Source organism: Pyrus communis, chromosome 16 (assembly GCF_041283825.1).
Source record: "Pyrus communis isolate YQ-2024b chromosome 16, ASM4128382v1, whole genome shotgun sequence".
Classification (NCBI taxonomy): domain Eukaryota; kingdom Viridiplantae; phylum Streptophyta; class Magnoliopsida; order Rosales; family Rosaceae; genus Pyrus; species Pyrus communis.
In genome coordinates, this window is record NC_142580.1 from 12455222 (window position 1) to 12470810 (window position 15589).

The 15589-nt window shown below is 36.1% G+C and overlaps 3 protein-coding genes across 6 annotated transcripts; 1 reads left to right on the forward strand and 2 right to left on the reverse strand.

Moving 5' to 3' along the window:
* The first annotated feature begins 1438 nt into the window (after positions 1-1438).
* PDF2 (prefoldin 2) lies at positions 1439-4014 on the forward strand. Of its 4 annotated transcripts, none has more exons than XM_068470479.2 (3): positions 1439-1579; positions 1841-1951; positions 3326-4014. In XM_068470479.2, the coding sequence occupies exon 3, from the start codon at positions 3332-3334 to the stop codon at positions 3779-3781; it is 450 nt and encodes a 149-aa protein (XP_068326580.1). In that variant the 5' UTR covers positions 1439-1579; positions 1841-1951; positions 3326-3331; the 3' UTR covers positions 3782-4014. The 4 variants fall into 4 exon arrangements, with proteins under 4 accessions (XP_068326580.1, XP_068326579.1, XP_068326581.1 ...); XM_068470480.2 differs by having other exon boundaries at positions 1441-1579; positions 1734-1951; XM_068470481.2 differs by having other exon boundaries at positions 1451-1579; positions 1832-1951.
* Positions 4015-4317: 303 nt separating this feature from the next.
* LOC137731372 (preprotein translocase subunit SECE1) lies at positions 4318-5083 on the reverse strand. The gene has a single exon (XM_068470477.2). The coding sequence runs from the start codon at positions 5008-5010 to the stop codon at positions 4465-4467; it is 546 nt and encodes a 181-aa protein (XP_068326578.2). The 5' UTR covers positions 5011-5083; the 3' UTR covers positions 4318-4464.
* A 6646-nt stretch (positions 5084-11729) lies between these two features.
* On the reverse strand, positions 11730-12838 carry LOC137731370 (transcription repressor OFP16-like). The gene has a single exon (XM_068470475.2). It carries the CDS (start codon positions 12710-12712, stop codon positions 11957-11959), a length of 756 nt encoding a protein of 251 aa, XP_068326576.2. The 5' UTR covers positions 12713-12838; the 3' UTR covers positions 11730-11956.
* Positions 12839-15589: the final 2751 nt, after the last annotated feature.

Below are 15589 nucleotides of genomic sequence, written 5' to 3' on the forward strand. Positions count from 1 at the left end.
CATTGATAATCAAGAAGTCTAAGTAACTTGTGGCGCAAGTAATAAACTTAATTCACACTTATACAACAATCTGTTATACAAAGATAATAGTGGCATGATCAAATCTATGTTAGTCTTGATTGTTAGCCTCAAGGCCTAACAAAGGCCCCACAAAAGGCACATTATAAACTAACAGCAAATTCATATTGCAACACACCAAGTAACAAACCTTGCTTGACAGGCAAAAGCCCCGGGGAGCTATGCGAGGGACAAATCCGGCCCGAACACCCCGTCCTTGAAGATTTGGAACTAAGGGGATATTTTCCAAAAGACGGTCCGGATTTGAACATCTCTACTCCTGAAATAACTCAGAGGTAGCGTTGGGCTATTCACTTCATTAGTAAAGAGAGTTTTCCAGTGCTGAATACTTGTCTCTTGTAGCTCCTGATGAATATGATGATTGCAATTTGCCTGCATTTAATAATGTCTAATAAATGTGTTTGACTGCAAATTTCTAATAAACGTGTTCCACAGAGCACCTAATCTACAACATATTCGTCTCGATCTTAGTCTTGGCAAATTGGAACAAAGAAGCGGGCAGTTCAATCCACCGGCTTTCGTGCATGTTTGTTTGTCTTTGCACCTCAAGACCATCATCTTGGAGGGATTCAAGGGACTTCCATATGTGATGGAACTGGCAAAGTATTTCTTGGCCAGAGATGCACAAGGTACTTTCCATGTTCAAAATTGGTTTAAAAATGACTTGTCATGTGGAATTTTGTTAGGTTTCAGGAATGACGAGTTCAAAATATCATCATCAATGGAGGTTTCATTTATTTTTGTGAGTATTTTCAATGGATATAATGTGGCAAAAGGTTATGCTAGCTGTATGCATATGAGTTTTTACATGTTAATTTTTTATGCAGCAACACTTGACTAATTATAGTTTGACATGTGTATAGACTTATCCTTCGTGTTTTTATTGAGTTACTGAATTTGAACATCACTTTCATTTCTTTTTGTGAACCTTTTAGATATAATGCAATAAATAATCTATTTCATGTCCATGATCTTTTATGGTCATGAGTTGGTATTCTAACTACACTATTATATGATATGACCTAGGATATGTCATTGGAGACGCTTAAATTCTTGATGAGCGCTATAAGAACATGAAAATACATTTGTAGATCTGAAACACGGTTACGTGATGTTATTGTTTCTTTCAAATTTTAACACGTTGGTTTATTAATACACCCATAAGTATAACATATTGACTGTATCATCTTCTCTCTTATTACAACACGTACACCGGGGTGACTCACGTCACCGTACTCATAAAACGTCCTATGAGTAACGGTGCTATTTGGAGTTGAAGATAGAAGAATGAAAATACAACAAATATAAGTATGAAAGTGATAATTGAGTAAACTACACGGGGTATTTGTGCAATTAAGCCAAATAAACTAGTAAAATACTCGCTGTGCCGAACCGCATTTGAGCAGCTTTGCTTCGTCATTCGCTTCCTCCTTCGCTGCCACTCTCCCTGACGTCTACGGAGCAGCCGTCTTCTCAACAGTTTCTCCGCGCCACCACTCAGGTACGCTTTCTTCGCCATGGATGTTTACTTCGCCTTCTTCTCATTTGAAGTAGGATCATAGGGTTTCGAAACCTCTGATTTCTGTTAAATTTAATCAAAATTAATAACTGATTGGGTTTAACTGCGCTAAGAACACGGATTTTGTTTGGTGAAGGTTTGTGTTGCCGTGATCTGAATAAGGAGAAAAGGGAGTGTTTGGGTAGCTACGATTTTGTGTTTAAGTTGGAATATTAGATGGTTATGACTTTTCAGTATCTGCAGGAATAGCCCTAAGTTTTATTGTTGTATTCGATTCGAACTCTGGTTCTGGATTCGGCCTCCTGAAACTGCATAAAGTAGACAAAGAAACAACATTTTTCGCATCAAACATTGGTAAGTGTCATATTATATGTGAATTTATGAAAAACTATACAATCGACATCAAAAAAATTCTTCAAGTTCTTGAAAAATTTAAAGATATTGAAAAACCAATGCCCGGTTATTGCATATATATGTTTTCTGAGCTTGTATAGAATTTGAAAATGGAATTCATACACCATTGTGGTGATATTTCGATCTACTTGTGATGGATTCCAGATTGCTAGTGGATTTTAGCTTATGTTTTTTTTGTTGGATTTCCCTGTTTATATATTGCACTGTGTCAATTTCAGTATGCATGGTTGGGTTTGGTATGTTCAGAAAAATCGTAGGACAGGGAGGGGAAATTTACTCTTCAAGAAGAAAGTGTAGTTGTAACCTGCTTCTTTATTCCGACTTCATTTTGATCTAGGTAGAGATATGGGAACAGCTAAGTGATTTCGATGCTTTTAGGTTTAGTAAAGAACTGTTTGTTAATAAATTGGTTGAACCAATTATTTTTGAAACATTTTTTATTCTGGTTATTATGTACAGCTTCAAATTCCAGTTCAAGATACTTTAGGGTTAAAGATAGACTCGACTAAAATTCCTAGTTAAGTTATTACCAGCGAACAAGTTCAAAGATCCAAAGTGTGTAACTCAATGTTTCAAACATAGTAGTCATGCTCATCCAGGCCATTGTTTGCCTTGATATGTAACATTTGGAAAAAATCATGTGGTCGAGGAGTTGCTAACAGCAGATTCTATGTATGTGCATATGTAGTGGAAGCATACTATAGAAGATTCACGGAATACATTGATTACTTAGATGTTTTCTCTTCAATAACTGCTACCACATATTGTTTCCGTGAGATAACAAGATTTGATCAAGGAGTTTATGATAAGTTGACAGCAGATTTTACGTATGTGTATATGTAGTGCAAGTGTGCTGGATATAGATTAGTCAACAATATAAAATTTGCCGTGGAGGGTTGCTGTCATTTTGCATCCTTAGTTGGGGATAGTCACACCAATTATAGTTGCAACTGGAACAAAACTCATATTAAATAAACTCACCGGTGGTCTATCATGTTAAAAAATTGTTACCCAGTTGTAACATTCTGTTTTAGCTTTGAGGTTAATTTTTCTCCCTTAACTAAATGCAGTCGGTTTGCATTACCCAAGGAGCATATGAACGGTGTGTATGACTAATGTAGATGCAGCTGCAATTTTAATGTTTGTTTCTTTTAATAAATTGTGTACATTACAATAACCAAGAAGCAGAAGCTATGGGGTTTCTGCTAAATGTGATATACTGTATGCCCTTTTGTTTTGATCTATCTTAGCTAGTGAAATTGTGTTTGCGTCAATTCTTCCTACTCTTGAATTTCGTTGCTCCATCATTTGTAGGGAATCATGGCCACTAGTAGAGCTGAAAGGGATCAAAAGGAATATGTAAATGAACAAGCCGTTGCAAATAAGTTTGCTGATATGAGGTCTGAGCTCAACCAAATCTACTCGAAAATTACTGAGCTAGAGATGGAAGCGAGCGAGCACTCACTGGTCATCAATGCCATCCAGCCACTTGATCCGTCCAGGCGATGCTACCGGATGATTGGAGGTGTTCTGGTGGAGAGAACCATCAAGGAGGTCCTGCCAGCCGTGCAGCGCAACAAAGAAGGTATTGAGGAGGTTATTGCCAGGCTGAATGAGGCATTGGAGAAGAAGAAAAAGGAAATCTCTGATTTTGAGGCTAAGTACAAGATCAGGATACGGAAGGAGCAGGGTGAGGAGAAGGATGATAGCGCTAGGAAAGAAGGGACTGCTCAGGGAGTCCTGGTTGGCCCTGCCGGTGGAAGCGGATGAATGATGAGGATTGTACTTTTAATGGTCTTCCACCACCTTTGTTTTGTTGTCGCGAACTTCTTAGATGTGTTTTTCAAGCGTATCAGGTGGTAGAATGGTTAGCAAATTACAATTATGGCACTGAATTATTGAGAGTATGTACATTGTACCCTATTTAACTATGCTTCTCTTTCTTTCGTAAGAATTTAAGGGCGAAAGCACAAAATTTTAAGGCGAAAGTATGAGTTTTTTTATCTCGGTAATTTTAGTGAAGTTCTACTTTGGTTTCAATTATTGCAATTTAATCTATGTTAATTTGTTAATTGTTGCGGTGCAAGGACAGTAAGTAAATTCCGTCAATCTATGAATGAAACTAGCACTGCACGTTTAAATTATGCTGGAAAAGCCGATAAAATTAAGCTTGTCCTCGAATTGCAACAATTAGTAAATTACACGAGTTAAATTATAACAATTAGTAAACTACACGAGTTAAATTATAACAATTAGTAAACTACACGAGTTAAATTGCGACAATTTGAAAAAAAGAGAGCAAGGCCGACAAATCATGATTTAGTCAATTTTGAATAATACAAATTATACAAGGAATGCTATTGAGTATTTGATTCTCTCTTTCCATAAACACACCATATGGGCCGGGTCGGGTCTGCGGGCCCATGAACCTAACATTCTCACATCTCTCACTCTCAGCTGAAAAAATCCTGAACCCCTCTCCCCGCGAAAACCTGATCGGAAAACTCAGCCAAAATGGCATTGACAGTGAGTAACACGACGCTGGAACCGGCAATGACCGCAAGAACCACCCCGGTGGTCCCCAACACCTTAGCGAACGCCGGCCACTCGATCTCCCTTACCTCCTCCACCACTCCGCTCAAAAAGTCCCCCTCTTTCTCCTCCTTCCTCTTCTGCATCGCCGCCTTGATCTCCTTCCCCAACTCGCTCAACTCGACGGGTTGACTAGCGGCCGATTCTCCTTCCGCGGCCGATTCTTTGTCTTGGGTGCTCACCGATTCGGCGCCGGACTCAGAATTCGCCTGGCTTTCGTCGACGGCTTTGAGAAATGATTGCCTTCTGTTCTTCTGTGTTACGGGCCGTCTGGGTTGGGATAGGGGAGTTGAGTGGCTACCGGCACATGGAGGTTTCAACCGTACGGATGAGTTCAGGTGACCGGATTTTGTGGGTGGCGGGAAAGGTGAGGTAACCGGGAACTGTACGAACATGCGTAGAGCCATGTTTTGGTGTTTCTGGGTGGTGGTACTGGTACCTGGTCAGACTGAATTTGGATGATGGCGGATTTTAGGGTTTTTTTTTCTCATTATTTTCACTAGGAATTTTAGGTTTGTGGGGTCCATCATGGGTACTTATTTACTGGGTCGGGTCGTACTTGGGCTCTGTTTTGGAGCCCAGAGTTCAGTTTTTCTGTTCTATCCTGTTAAGCTGAGCCCTTCAGGCCCAAACTTTGGTCGCACGGCACACATTTTTTTGTGCATTACATGGAAGTTGAGCTTCAAAGGACTCGTGTTTACGTTAACTCGATATCTTAACAGGTTACATTGTGTTAATTTGTAATTCAAGTCTGAATTCGATTAAAAGTAACCGGTGACACCACTCGATATGTGTTAATCATCAAGAAACATTTTATTTTAAAGGTAAAACACCGAACAACAATCAACAACATAAAAATAAAAAATAAAAAATAAAAACAAAAAACAAAAAAAAATATATATATCATGCACTATTGAAATTATTCGTATTTTCGAGATTCAAAAGTCAATAATAGTAGTTGCCGGAGTTGTGGGATTTGAATGGTAAAGTCTCACATAGAAGAAGGGTCAAACTGTGGGAGGACTTGTAAGAAACCGTATCACTTTTCACGAGTTGAAAGAGGTACCGCCCTTCAAGTTTTAGCACCCTGCACCCTTTTCTGAACATTTATACGAGCCATGCATAACTCACTTCACAAACGCTTGTGCCGGCTTCGATTTGACGTGATACTGTAGCATATGCAACGTGAGAAGTGTCTTGATGCATGCAAACAAGATGCATGGCCTACAGGAGAAGCGACAGAAGATTTCTCCATGCCATTTCCGACGAAAACCAAACGTACAATTATAGCCACGATTCATGAAACTGCAGGACATGTAAATAGCTTCCATCAGAGTCAGACAACAAAAAAAAGCAAAGGATATTGAAGCAAATTCAAGTTTTGTCAGATACTTTGCTGTATTTGAATGGAAGTGCATCCTCCATTGGCATAGCCTCCAACAGTCCCTCTCTCCTCTCTCCTCTCTCTCTCTGTGTGGCAGTGCTAGCTGTTTAAATAAGACTAATACAAACTACTTTACTATACAGTTAATGAGTCTACCTCTAACTGCATTGGGGGTTTTCTGTACAACTATAGATATATTGTACCTCCTTTTGAAGGGACATGCTCCACGTTCATGGATTGGGATCAGTTATTACCCGTAAATTGCGGATATATATAATACGTATATTCATCAAATATCGCCTATCACCTATAGGTTTTTAGGCTCATTTTGAGTTACAAGTGGATAAAACATAAAGAAAAACTAATGAAAAGAATTTGAAAACTTTGAGTTTTAACGATAAAGACAAAATAAAGGGTAAAATGTATAGTACCAGGATTGACTTTTTAGTGAAAAATGTGATTTTTCGTTAAAATGAATAGTACTGAGAGTTTTTCGTTAAAGTTGCCTAAAACATATGTAGTATATGTGTGTGGTATATATGCGAGTAATAACATGTCTCGCTTGATGACCAGTGGAGCGGAATACTTGCTAAAAGCTAATGATATATACGTATGTGTACTATACATATACAGGTATATTGCATGTGTGGAGTTTAGACATTTAATCCAAATCATGGGGTCCATGGGAAAGATCCCTAAGAAAATCATCGAGTAGAGTTGATTGAGATGTGATGTGATCATCCATAACATTGAGTCGAGTTGATTGAGATGTGATGTGAACATCCATAACCCGACAATCCTCACAACACTATTCCTGCTCTCCTGCTATTGCATTCTTTTTGTATTATTTGATTGTCAAAATGTACAATATTATCATCTTCTACATTTAGTGTTTGGTTGTTTCTCCAAGTTTGTAGTCTTCCGTTTTGTTTTTTTTTTTTTTTTTGATTGACTAATGATAGAGATACCATATAGTTAGAGGGATGGGTAGGGTTTGGTGCGGTTCAATTTTGGAGTAAACTGAAATCAAAATCAAAATTTATTGTGGTAGTTCAGTTTGGTACGACAGTAGAAATCAAAGTGAAACCGAACTATTCAATTTTGATTCGGTTCAATTTTAAACGGTTTTAATTTCGATTTGGAGTTCCCAACCTTTTTTTTTTATAAATTTTATTTCATAGTTTTTTTTTAGTTTGATTTGGCTTCCAAACAGGATAGAAGCATAAGTTACAGTAAGTAAAACCAAAATTGATAACTACTATACTAAAATTCAAGGAAATTCCTTTAGAGTTTGCTTTAAAATCAAAAGGAAAAGATAAATCCCAGCAACCAATATCCACTATACTAAAATTCAAGTATCCAAATCCAAATTCATGTATGGACTCCACCAAATAAACAATTAAATCCCAACACCTAATTTTCTAATTAAATTAAATATTTTTTATATCATACGGTTTGGTTCCAAATATTAGGAACTGAAAACAAATTGATATTTTAGTTTTCGGTTCGGTTTCAAACCAAAACTGTTTCAAAATCGCAAAAACTAAATTGTTTGGTGCAGTCTGGTTTTGTCTGTGTTTACATTTTAGTTTTCAGTCCCAAGTGCACTCTAATATAGACCACATTCATATATCATCTTATGTGTGATGAATATAACTAACATCCAACGAGATAAGTTCATTAATTGACCTAGAATGCAACAGACTTATTTTGGAGTTCATGCATACAATATTTGAGGCTAACAACCACATATACTTTACTTCCCTCAATTAAAATTTGAGTTTATGTTAGACTCAATAATTCATCAAACACGAGAGTTTGTGAAAATGTGAAGAAAATTGAGGTTAATTCCTTCAATCTCGCAAGGACTTCACTCTCTCATTGGCAATTGATTTTAAAGTAATACCTCTCCTTCCTTCAATTTTATCCATCATGAAATTATGAAATTTTCTTTTTGGACGTGATATGAAGTTGTTTTGAATGCTAAAACATGCAAACTTTGACTTAATAATATTCTATGTGTGTATGCATATGGTTCTCAACTTTTTATCATATCTAAGCACAACATGGATTCTAATGTCTACCATATTCCCCAATTGTTAATTACAAGCATGACTAATTAAAATTGTCACAAAGAATCTTGATCTTGTCCCTCTTTTTGTATTTTTGTCCAAATAATTAAACAAACCTTTTTCTGAAAAGTAAAATTAAGAACAGCATATATAGCTAATTAGCTAGGCAGTGTCATGAAGATTCTCCTACATGATTGTGTGTGTGTGTGTGTGTATTAATTTGGCCTTGTCGTTTATGCCTCTCTCTCTCCAACTTGGCCTTAATTCAGTTTACATTTTATTATTTTTCAGTTCTGCTCATCTCCACCTACAACCTAATGCACATGCTGGAAATCGTGAAATTAAAGTATCGAACAAATCGACTATTTTAGTAACAAATTATTAACTCAAGACATATGGTCTGGTGTTAACTTTTGTATTATGTTAATTCTCTTTATTATTATTTATTAAACATACTTATAAAAAAAGCATATTTATTGATTTTTCATCTGAACTTGTATGGAGCTGTTAATCCCCTCATGAACTTTAATTTTAACCGATTACCCATTTGAATTTTTATAATTAGCCAATTTTCCTTTTGAACTTCAATTTTAGCCAATTACTCTCTGAACTTTTATAAATAGCTAATTTCCCCCATGGCTTTAGATTTTAAAAATTTTCATCCAAATTTTCATCCATCTTGATCACGGAAACAACACATGACAATTGTATGAGGGCAAAAAGAATGGATAATTGGATTGATGAAAAAGTGAATGAATTTTTTTTAACACTAGGCTGGAATTGGCCATTTATAAAAGTTCAGGGGGTAATCAACTAAAATTAAAGTTTAAGGAGAAAATTGGCTAATTATAAATGTTCAAGGGAGTAATCGACTAAAATTAAAGTTATGGGGAAAGGGAATTGGCAGCTTCATACAAGTTCAGGGAACAAATCAACAAATACCTCTTATAAAAATTTATGCAATTTAAAAATTGTTTGATTAATCATATATGTCGAACAAATCGACTATTTTAGTAACAAATTATATCTTCACAATGAACCATAATTTTTTTTCTATTCATATTAAAATGAATGGTGCTGATTAGAAAGAAAATAGTGTCATATCGTTTTTAAAAGATGAATTAGTATTACATGTAAGGAGCGGAATAATTTCCGTCTTAAAATGATGCAGATCATACACTTAAGACAAATGGTCTGGTGTTAACCTTACCTAAACCAACCAATGGAATAAGTGTATAGTATAAAATAATAAGAAAGCAATATTTCCTTCTTTTCTTGTAGTTGTTGGGGTATACTTTCTTTGGATCCTCTTTACTTTGTCCCCCCATCTCTCGATTATGCTTAAAAAACAGTATAACCACACTGATCAAAATTAACCTTGTTGGACTAGCATCCTCTCCTAATCTAAGGATGAGAATCCTCATGATCAAGGGATGTGGGCAGTTGGATTTTTATCCAACGGCTACAAACATGAGGGTTTCTTTAAAGTTATAATAATTATAACCGTTGGATAAAAATCCAACGGTCCACATCTCTTGGTTATGAGAATCCTCATCCTTAGATTAGGAGAGGATGCTGGTCCAACCTTGTTGTGCCACTTGTAAGCTTTGGGTTGCTCAATGCTTCTGCTAAATATTTGTACACAGCTTACAGAGTGGACCTTATTTTTTATGATTTAATTCTTTTGGATTTAGCTATAATATATGTATCATTGTCATGCGTGATCGATCCGCCCAAGTGTCCAATCAAAGCATGCAATTTTTCTTGGCTGCATCCATAACTCTTATCTTCATTTTAATAAAGCTTTGAGTAAGCCCCATATATAACTGACGTTCCAAGCCGACTAAAGTTTTGTTACCTTCTTTTCCGAAAAACAGTCTTGTAATGTGACCTATGCAAACGAGTCGAATTCAAATCGGCCCATTCATAATCGGATTAACAAATTCAGATCTGACAAGTTGATTCATATCCGATTAGTATTGGATTTGTATCGAATCAAATCCCTATCGAATTTAATTTAAAATTAGTAAAAATTAAAATATCATTAAGATTTTTTATTTATTTATTTATTTTATATATTTAACTAAAACTTTCAATTTTTGTTTTTATAAAAATATTTGTCATTCTCTATAGTAAAGGGTGGGGGAATGAGCTATACCTTGCATGGGCTAATTTGGTTCAACTTTTGGTTTAGCGAGAAACTTTAGATCTCTCAGTTACCAGTGAAGATGAATATCAATAGACCGTAGTACTAAGTAACAAAACTTTCACGTTGCATAATAAGAAAATAGGATATAAATGTATTTTTATTGCATAAAAAACTTAAATTACCATTACACAAAAGTATAAATAATACAAAAATCAAGTATATAGTAGAATACCATAAAAAAAAGAGAGTATACTGTAGAATAATGACTCCTTAGATTAATTGTGTGTAAAAATTACAATGTATATAAAGGTTTGATAACACCCTTATGAAGAAATAATCCTAATATAATTACAAAATATAGTAATGATAATAAATCCTTGTCATTTAGGGATTCTAATGTACATATGTTACATTAAGTCAGATCAAAATTATATTATAGGATCGGGTCGATTATTATAGGATCGGATCAGCCCAATTCATATCTATATTCATTTTATAATCGAATTACTTTCGGATCAGCCAGAACAGATTTTATAATCTATATCCTATTAAATACATCATGACTTGTAATCTTCAGCACCTTAGTTTGGAGTAAGAGTTTGTTAAAACTACGGTTGATAAAACTTTTATTGATGTGTCCAATGGTTGGCTACACGGGCGAGAAATGAATGGTGTGATGCTTATTGTATCATTTCTTGTTTTTCACTAGCCTGTGTTAGCAAACCACGTCTTCACTGTTTCATGTTAAGATGTGATCAATTCCAACACGCAAATGTTTTTTTTGTTTTTGTTTTCTTAAGCTTTAACTCGTTAATAATTAATTTAGTGTTCAATTCACGCATGCTAGTAGACGTTCTGTGTTGAATAAAATATACATAATCACCCCTAATTGGCTACACATGTATCACTCTCCTTGGGCAGCATTGTTCCATATTTCATCCCATTCATGCATGTTTTAGGGGTGGCAGAAGATAACAACTTATTTCTTTAGAAATTAAACTTTATTTTTGATAGTTTGATGTGATATATATTTTTTAATTTAAAAAGATGTTTTATTCCTCATCAAGATTATATAGATAGCATAGTATAAAAATTATCCATACTTAAATGCAAAAATAAAAGACTATAGTTATGTCTTTTAAAAAAGGACATACGGCCTAATTACATAATGACGGAGCATAAAGTATAAATAAGAACAACAACAACATTTCTATCTAAAATACAAAACTTTTAAAAGCAACAAATCAACAGGAAGGCCTTACACAGTAACGATGTGGGCCGATAAATAACTTTTTCAAAGAAAACTAAGTGGGATAAAATTTCGAGATAAAAGAAAAACTTTGATGTGGTTAATTATTCAAATCCTTTATACCTTTAATTAAGAAATACTTAGTCTCCTTGTTGTTACTTGTGGATAACTCCCCTTACATGCAGGGACTTAATTTTAGAAGGACCACCACAGGGCCAATAATGTAAACCATACTTTTCTTGTCACCAATACCATTGCCCCAGTGACGAACATTCAACCACAAAAAAGTACATTGTTAACCTAAAAACGTTTTTTTACATAACATAATCAAGAAATACTACAAGAAAAATATATAAACATACATTTCGAGACTTCAACATATCCCACGCCTTCCTTGGTTTTGTGATCATCAAAATACGTATTTTCCTTTGTCCTCATACATAAAACATGAAACATTCATTGAAAGAGACGAGCAAAATGTTAATTAGTCTCGCCGCCGCTAATGAGTTTCTGGTTGTTCTTGACGGTCATCGGCCACCAAAGCTGGTGGTGATGAATCTTCAGCACACAGTAGGCAGATGAGAAGGTCGGTGAAGGCATTGATAATGTCCTTGTGGGCGTGTTTCGGATTGAGCGAAAGGTAGCAAAAGAGAAGCTCATGTAAATACTCCATGTCATCGCTTGTACTATGATGAACATGATCACCTGATTCACCTGCCGATATATGATCTCGACTCGCTTCGAGCATTTCCTCCATTGAAAGCCGAAAATCCATGTAAGGGTTTGAGGAATACTTGGAAACGCGCACGCCTTTGGTGACCAACATTCTTTTCTGAGACGACTTGGGTTTTGTGGTGGTGTCTGGAGACTCGACGATGGAGTTGGATTGTCCCGGGGAGGAGAAGAAGAATCGTTGAGAGGCGAAGATGGTGGCAAAGTCGGGAGGGGAGTACTGGTCAGAGTCTGAGTCGGAGGAGGAGTAGAAATGATCATCATCGGCGGAGGAGGAGGCTGTGGGGGATTTGGAGGTTGAGTTGTCTGATGATGAGTTGATCAAGTTGAAGTCATTATAGAGGGAGTTGAAGTTCTTGATGATCAGCGATGTACATGAGGTGTTGGTGGTGGAGCAACGTGGTGGCTGGTTTTCGTGGTCTAATTCGTTTGAGGCGTGATCTGGCGGAGCTTGGATTGTAGGTAGGCATTTGATGAAATTGGGGAAGCAGAGGGGGAAGCTCTTGCCTATGATTTTTGACATTGTTTAAGAGATAGGAGAGGAAGATGAGCGAGAGGAGGGTGTGTTGTTTATTGTTGAGAGTTATGGGATATGGGTTAGCTGAATGAGAGTTGGAGATGAAATAAACGGTGGAATCCTTATAAGTTGGCTTTCTTTTGGTGAGAGAGAGAGAGAGCACGCTACAAAAGTCCTTAAAGACAGGGAGGGAAGGGAGGTGAGAATCGTGAGATTTTCTTGTGTTTTGTTCTCTCTTTCTTGGTCCTACCAAACAACAAAGGTTCTCTCTTTGTTTTGTTCTATTTCTTCATTTAATATCATATTGACAACAATAATGCTACAAGAAGTATAAAACTGATCACTTTATTCATCGTCTCTCTCTATTAAAAAATAAGCCCTTTATAATGTTGTATATGAATTCATCTGTACTAGAAAGATGGTCAACAACGTGATTAGTTTGTGTGATTATCATTATATTACTCATCATAATAATTCTACTTTTAGAATGGCAAGAAAAACTTCGCTCTTTTTTGTTGGGTGAAAGCCTTGGATATAAGCAGTGCTATAGTGCACACGAACGAGTATATATAGGTTAACCATATAGAAGCTTTCATGTAAAATTGTATGGGCTAGTTTGGATGTGCTTTTATAATAACTAAAAGCGTTTTTTGAAGAAAATATTTTTGGATTCCAAAAGCTCTTAAAGTGTTTTTTGCAAGAATCACAAATTATGTGTTTTTTCTAGGAAGCACTTTAAGTGCTTTTTCTAGGGTTTGGTTCTAAAAACATTTTCACCAAAAACGCTTTCAGTCATTTTAAAAGCATATCCAAACGAGTTATTAATTAACTTAGATTATATATGTTAATTAATTTATTAGTACATGATTTATATGATACAAAACAATCTTATCTCAGCGAGCTATACATATACACGCACACTATTGCAAATTTTCTCATATACTTGCAACTACTTTGGCGAAGTCTAATCTACATCCACAACATGAAATGTCCGTGACCTCATTCAATCTTTATGCTAACTTGATTGACCATCAACCAGATTCATCTTTTTATTTATTGTTTTACATACAAAGTGGCCACTTAGAATTTAGCTTGAAATGGTAACACCTACTTGATGTTACAAATTTACATTAAAACTCAAATTCTAGTAAAGGATTCACATATCCTTCCACCGCGCTAAAGTGGGATACACAGAGATTTCATTTATTCCAGTTGCAATAAATACTATGGCCCTGTTTGGCACATCGGATAAAGGATCGGATAGGATTAGTTATACGGACCCGGGTGTTTGGCGTTCACTCGTACTAAATAAGCACCGGATTAATTTAACCGGTCGGATAGGATAATACGGTATACACCCGCTTAATAAAACCAACCAAAACGTCCGGATTATTTAGTCGGGGAAGAAGAATATGGGAGAGAAAGGGAGGGAGTTTGGGGGGTGTGGCGGAGAGAGCTGGGGAACAATTATTTGGGATTCTTCTATCGTCGGGGAAGAAGAAGGGAGAGAGAGGGAGGGTGTTTGGGGGGTGCGGAGAGACCTGGGAACAAAAAAATGATTTCATTTAAATTTTTTTTTTTTTTTAAAGTTTGATGCCTCCTATCTAGTATAATATCAAACACAGTATAAATAATACGATCGCTAGTCCGATACTGCACCAAACACCCGACTAATTTAGTCAGTACTATCCGGTGGCTATTTATCCTATCCGACAGAAATAGTCAGTACAGTCCGAGCTGCCAAACGAGGCCTATATATTTGGAGACTACGTACTATTCGCTACTATGTGCTTTGTCTCAAGGAATGTTCGGTGTGGGATGGCGATGCCAAACAATTTATAACAAGAAAAGAAAAGCTTACTAAGAGAGAGTTATGATAGGTAATTAATCAATTTCAATTTTAGCTTAATTTCAAGGTCTTACAACCACCCTTAATTGGAAATTTTACATTACTTGAAGAAACATTAAACTTTTATCAATAACAATAAGATTACTTGTATACAATTAGATTTACTAATGATCATAATGATATGGGTGGGACCGTTTGTCACATCCCAATCTGCATAGTAAGACATTGTCTGCTTTGGGTCACGTCCTCACAAATTTGTTCTTGGGTTTCCACCCAAAACACGTCTTACTATAAGGAGGTGGGTTTGTACATATAAGGCACATCACTTCCCCTCTTCCAGGCGATGTGGGATCTTACAATCCACCCCCCCTTAGGGGCCAGACGTCCTCGTTGGCACACTTCCGGCCGGGGAGTGGCTCTGATACCAAATTGTCACATCCTAGTCCGCATAGTAAGACATTGTCCGCTTTGGGCCACTCCCTCACGGATTTGTTCTTGGGTTTCCACCCCAAACATGTCTTACTATAAGGAGGTGGACATGTACATGTAAGGCACATCACCTTCTCTCCCCCGAACGACGTGGGATCTTACACTGTTGAGAATTCCAATATTTATGCAAAAAAAATTCTTGAAGCAATACTTTGAGCTGTTTCATTGAGCAATTTTTCAGTAACACATCCACATGAGGTTATTATTCAATTCAAATTATAATATTAGAATTTATTTATGATTAATATACCATAAAAGTGGGACAATATCAATCAATTTGTCCACTCTTATTATGATACATAAAATAAAACACCATTTGACTTGTATTCCCTATATTATTAAGAAAATTCCTTTTCATAGATCGATTTCAAACTTTACTTGCAAGAAAACTAAATATTAATTCTTGGTATGAATAGTGAGAGTGGAACCAATCATTTATGTGACTTTTAGTCAAACATAGAAGGTCCTTTTATCCTTGCAAAGTTGCAGACCTAACATGGGTTTAACCCCTGTTCGAAGATGGAATACTTTTTCTTGCTTTTGGC

Bases quoted from the DNA above. Each gene is read 5' to 3' on its own strand.
- PDF2 (XM_068470479.2), top strand. From the start codon at position 3,332: ATGGCCACTAGTAGAGCTGAAAGGGATCAAAAGGAATATGTAAATGAA.
- LOC137731370 (XM_068470475.2), bottom strand. From the start codon at position 12,712: ATGTCAAAAATCATAGGCAAGAGCTTCCCCCTCTGCTTCCCCAATTTC.
- LOC137731372 (XM_068470477.2), bottom strand. From the start codon at position 5,010: ATGGCTCTACGCATGTTCGTACAGTTCCCGGTTACCTCACCTTTCCCG.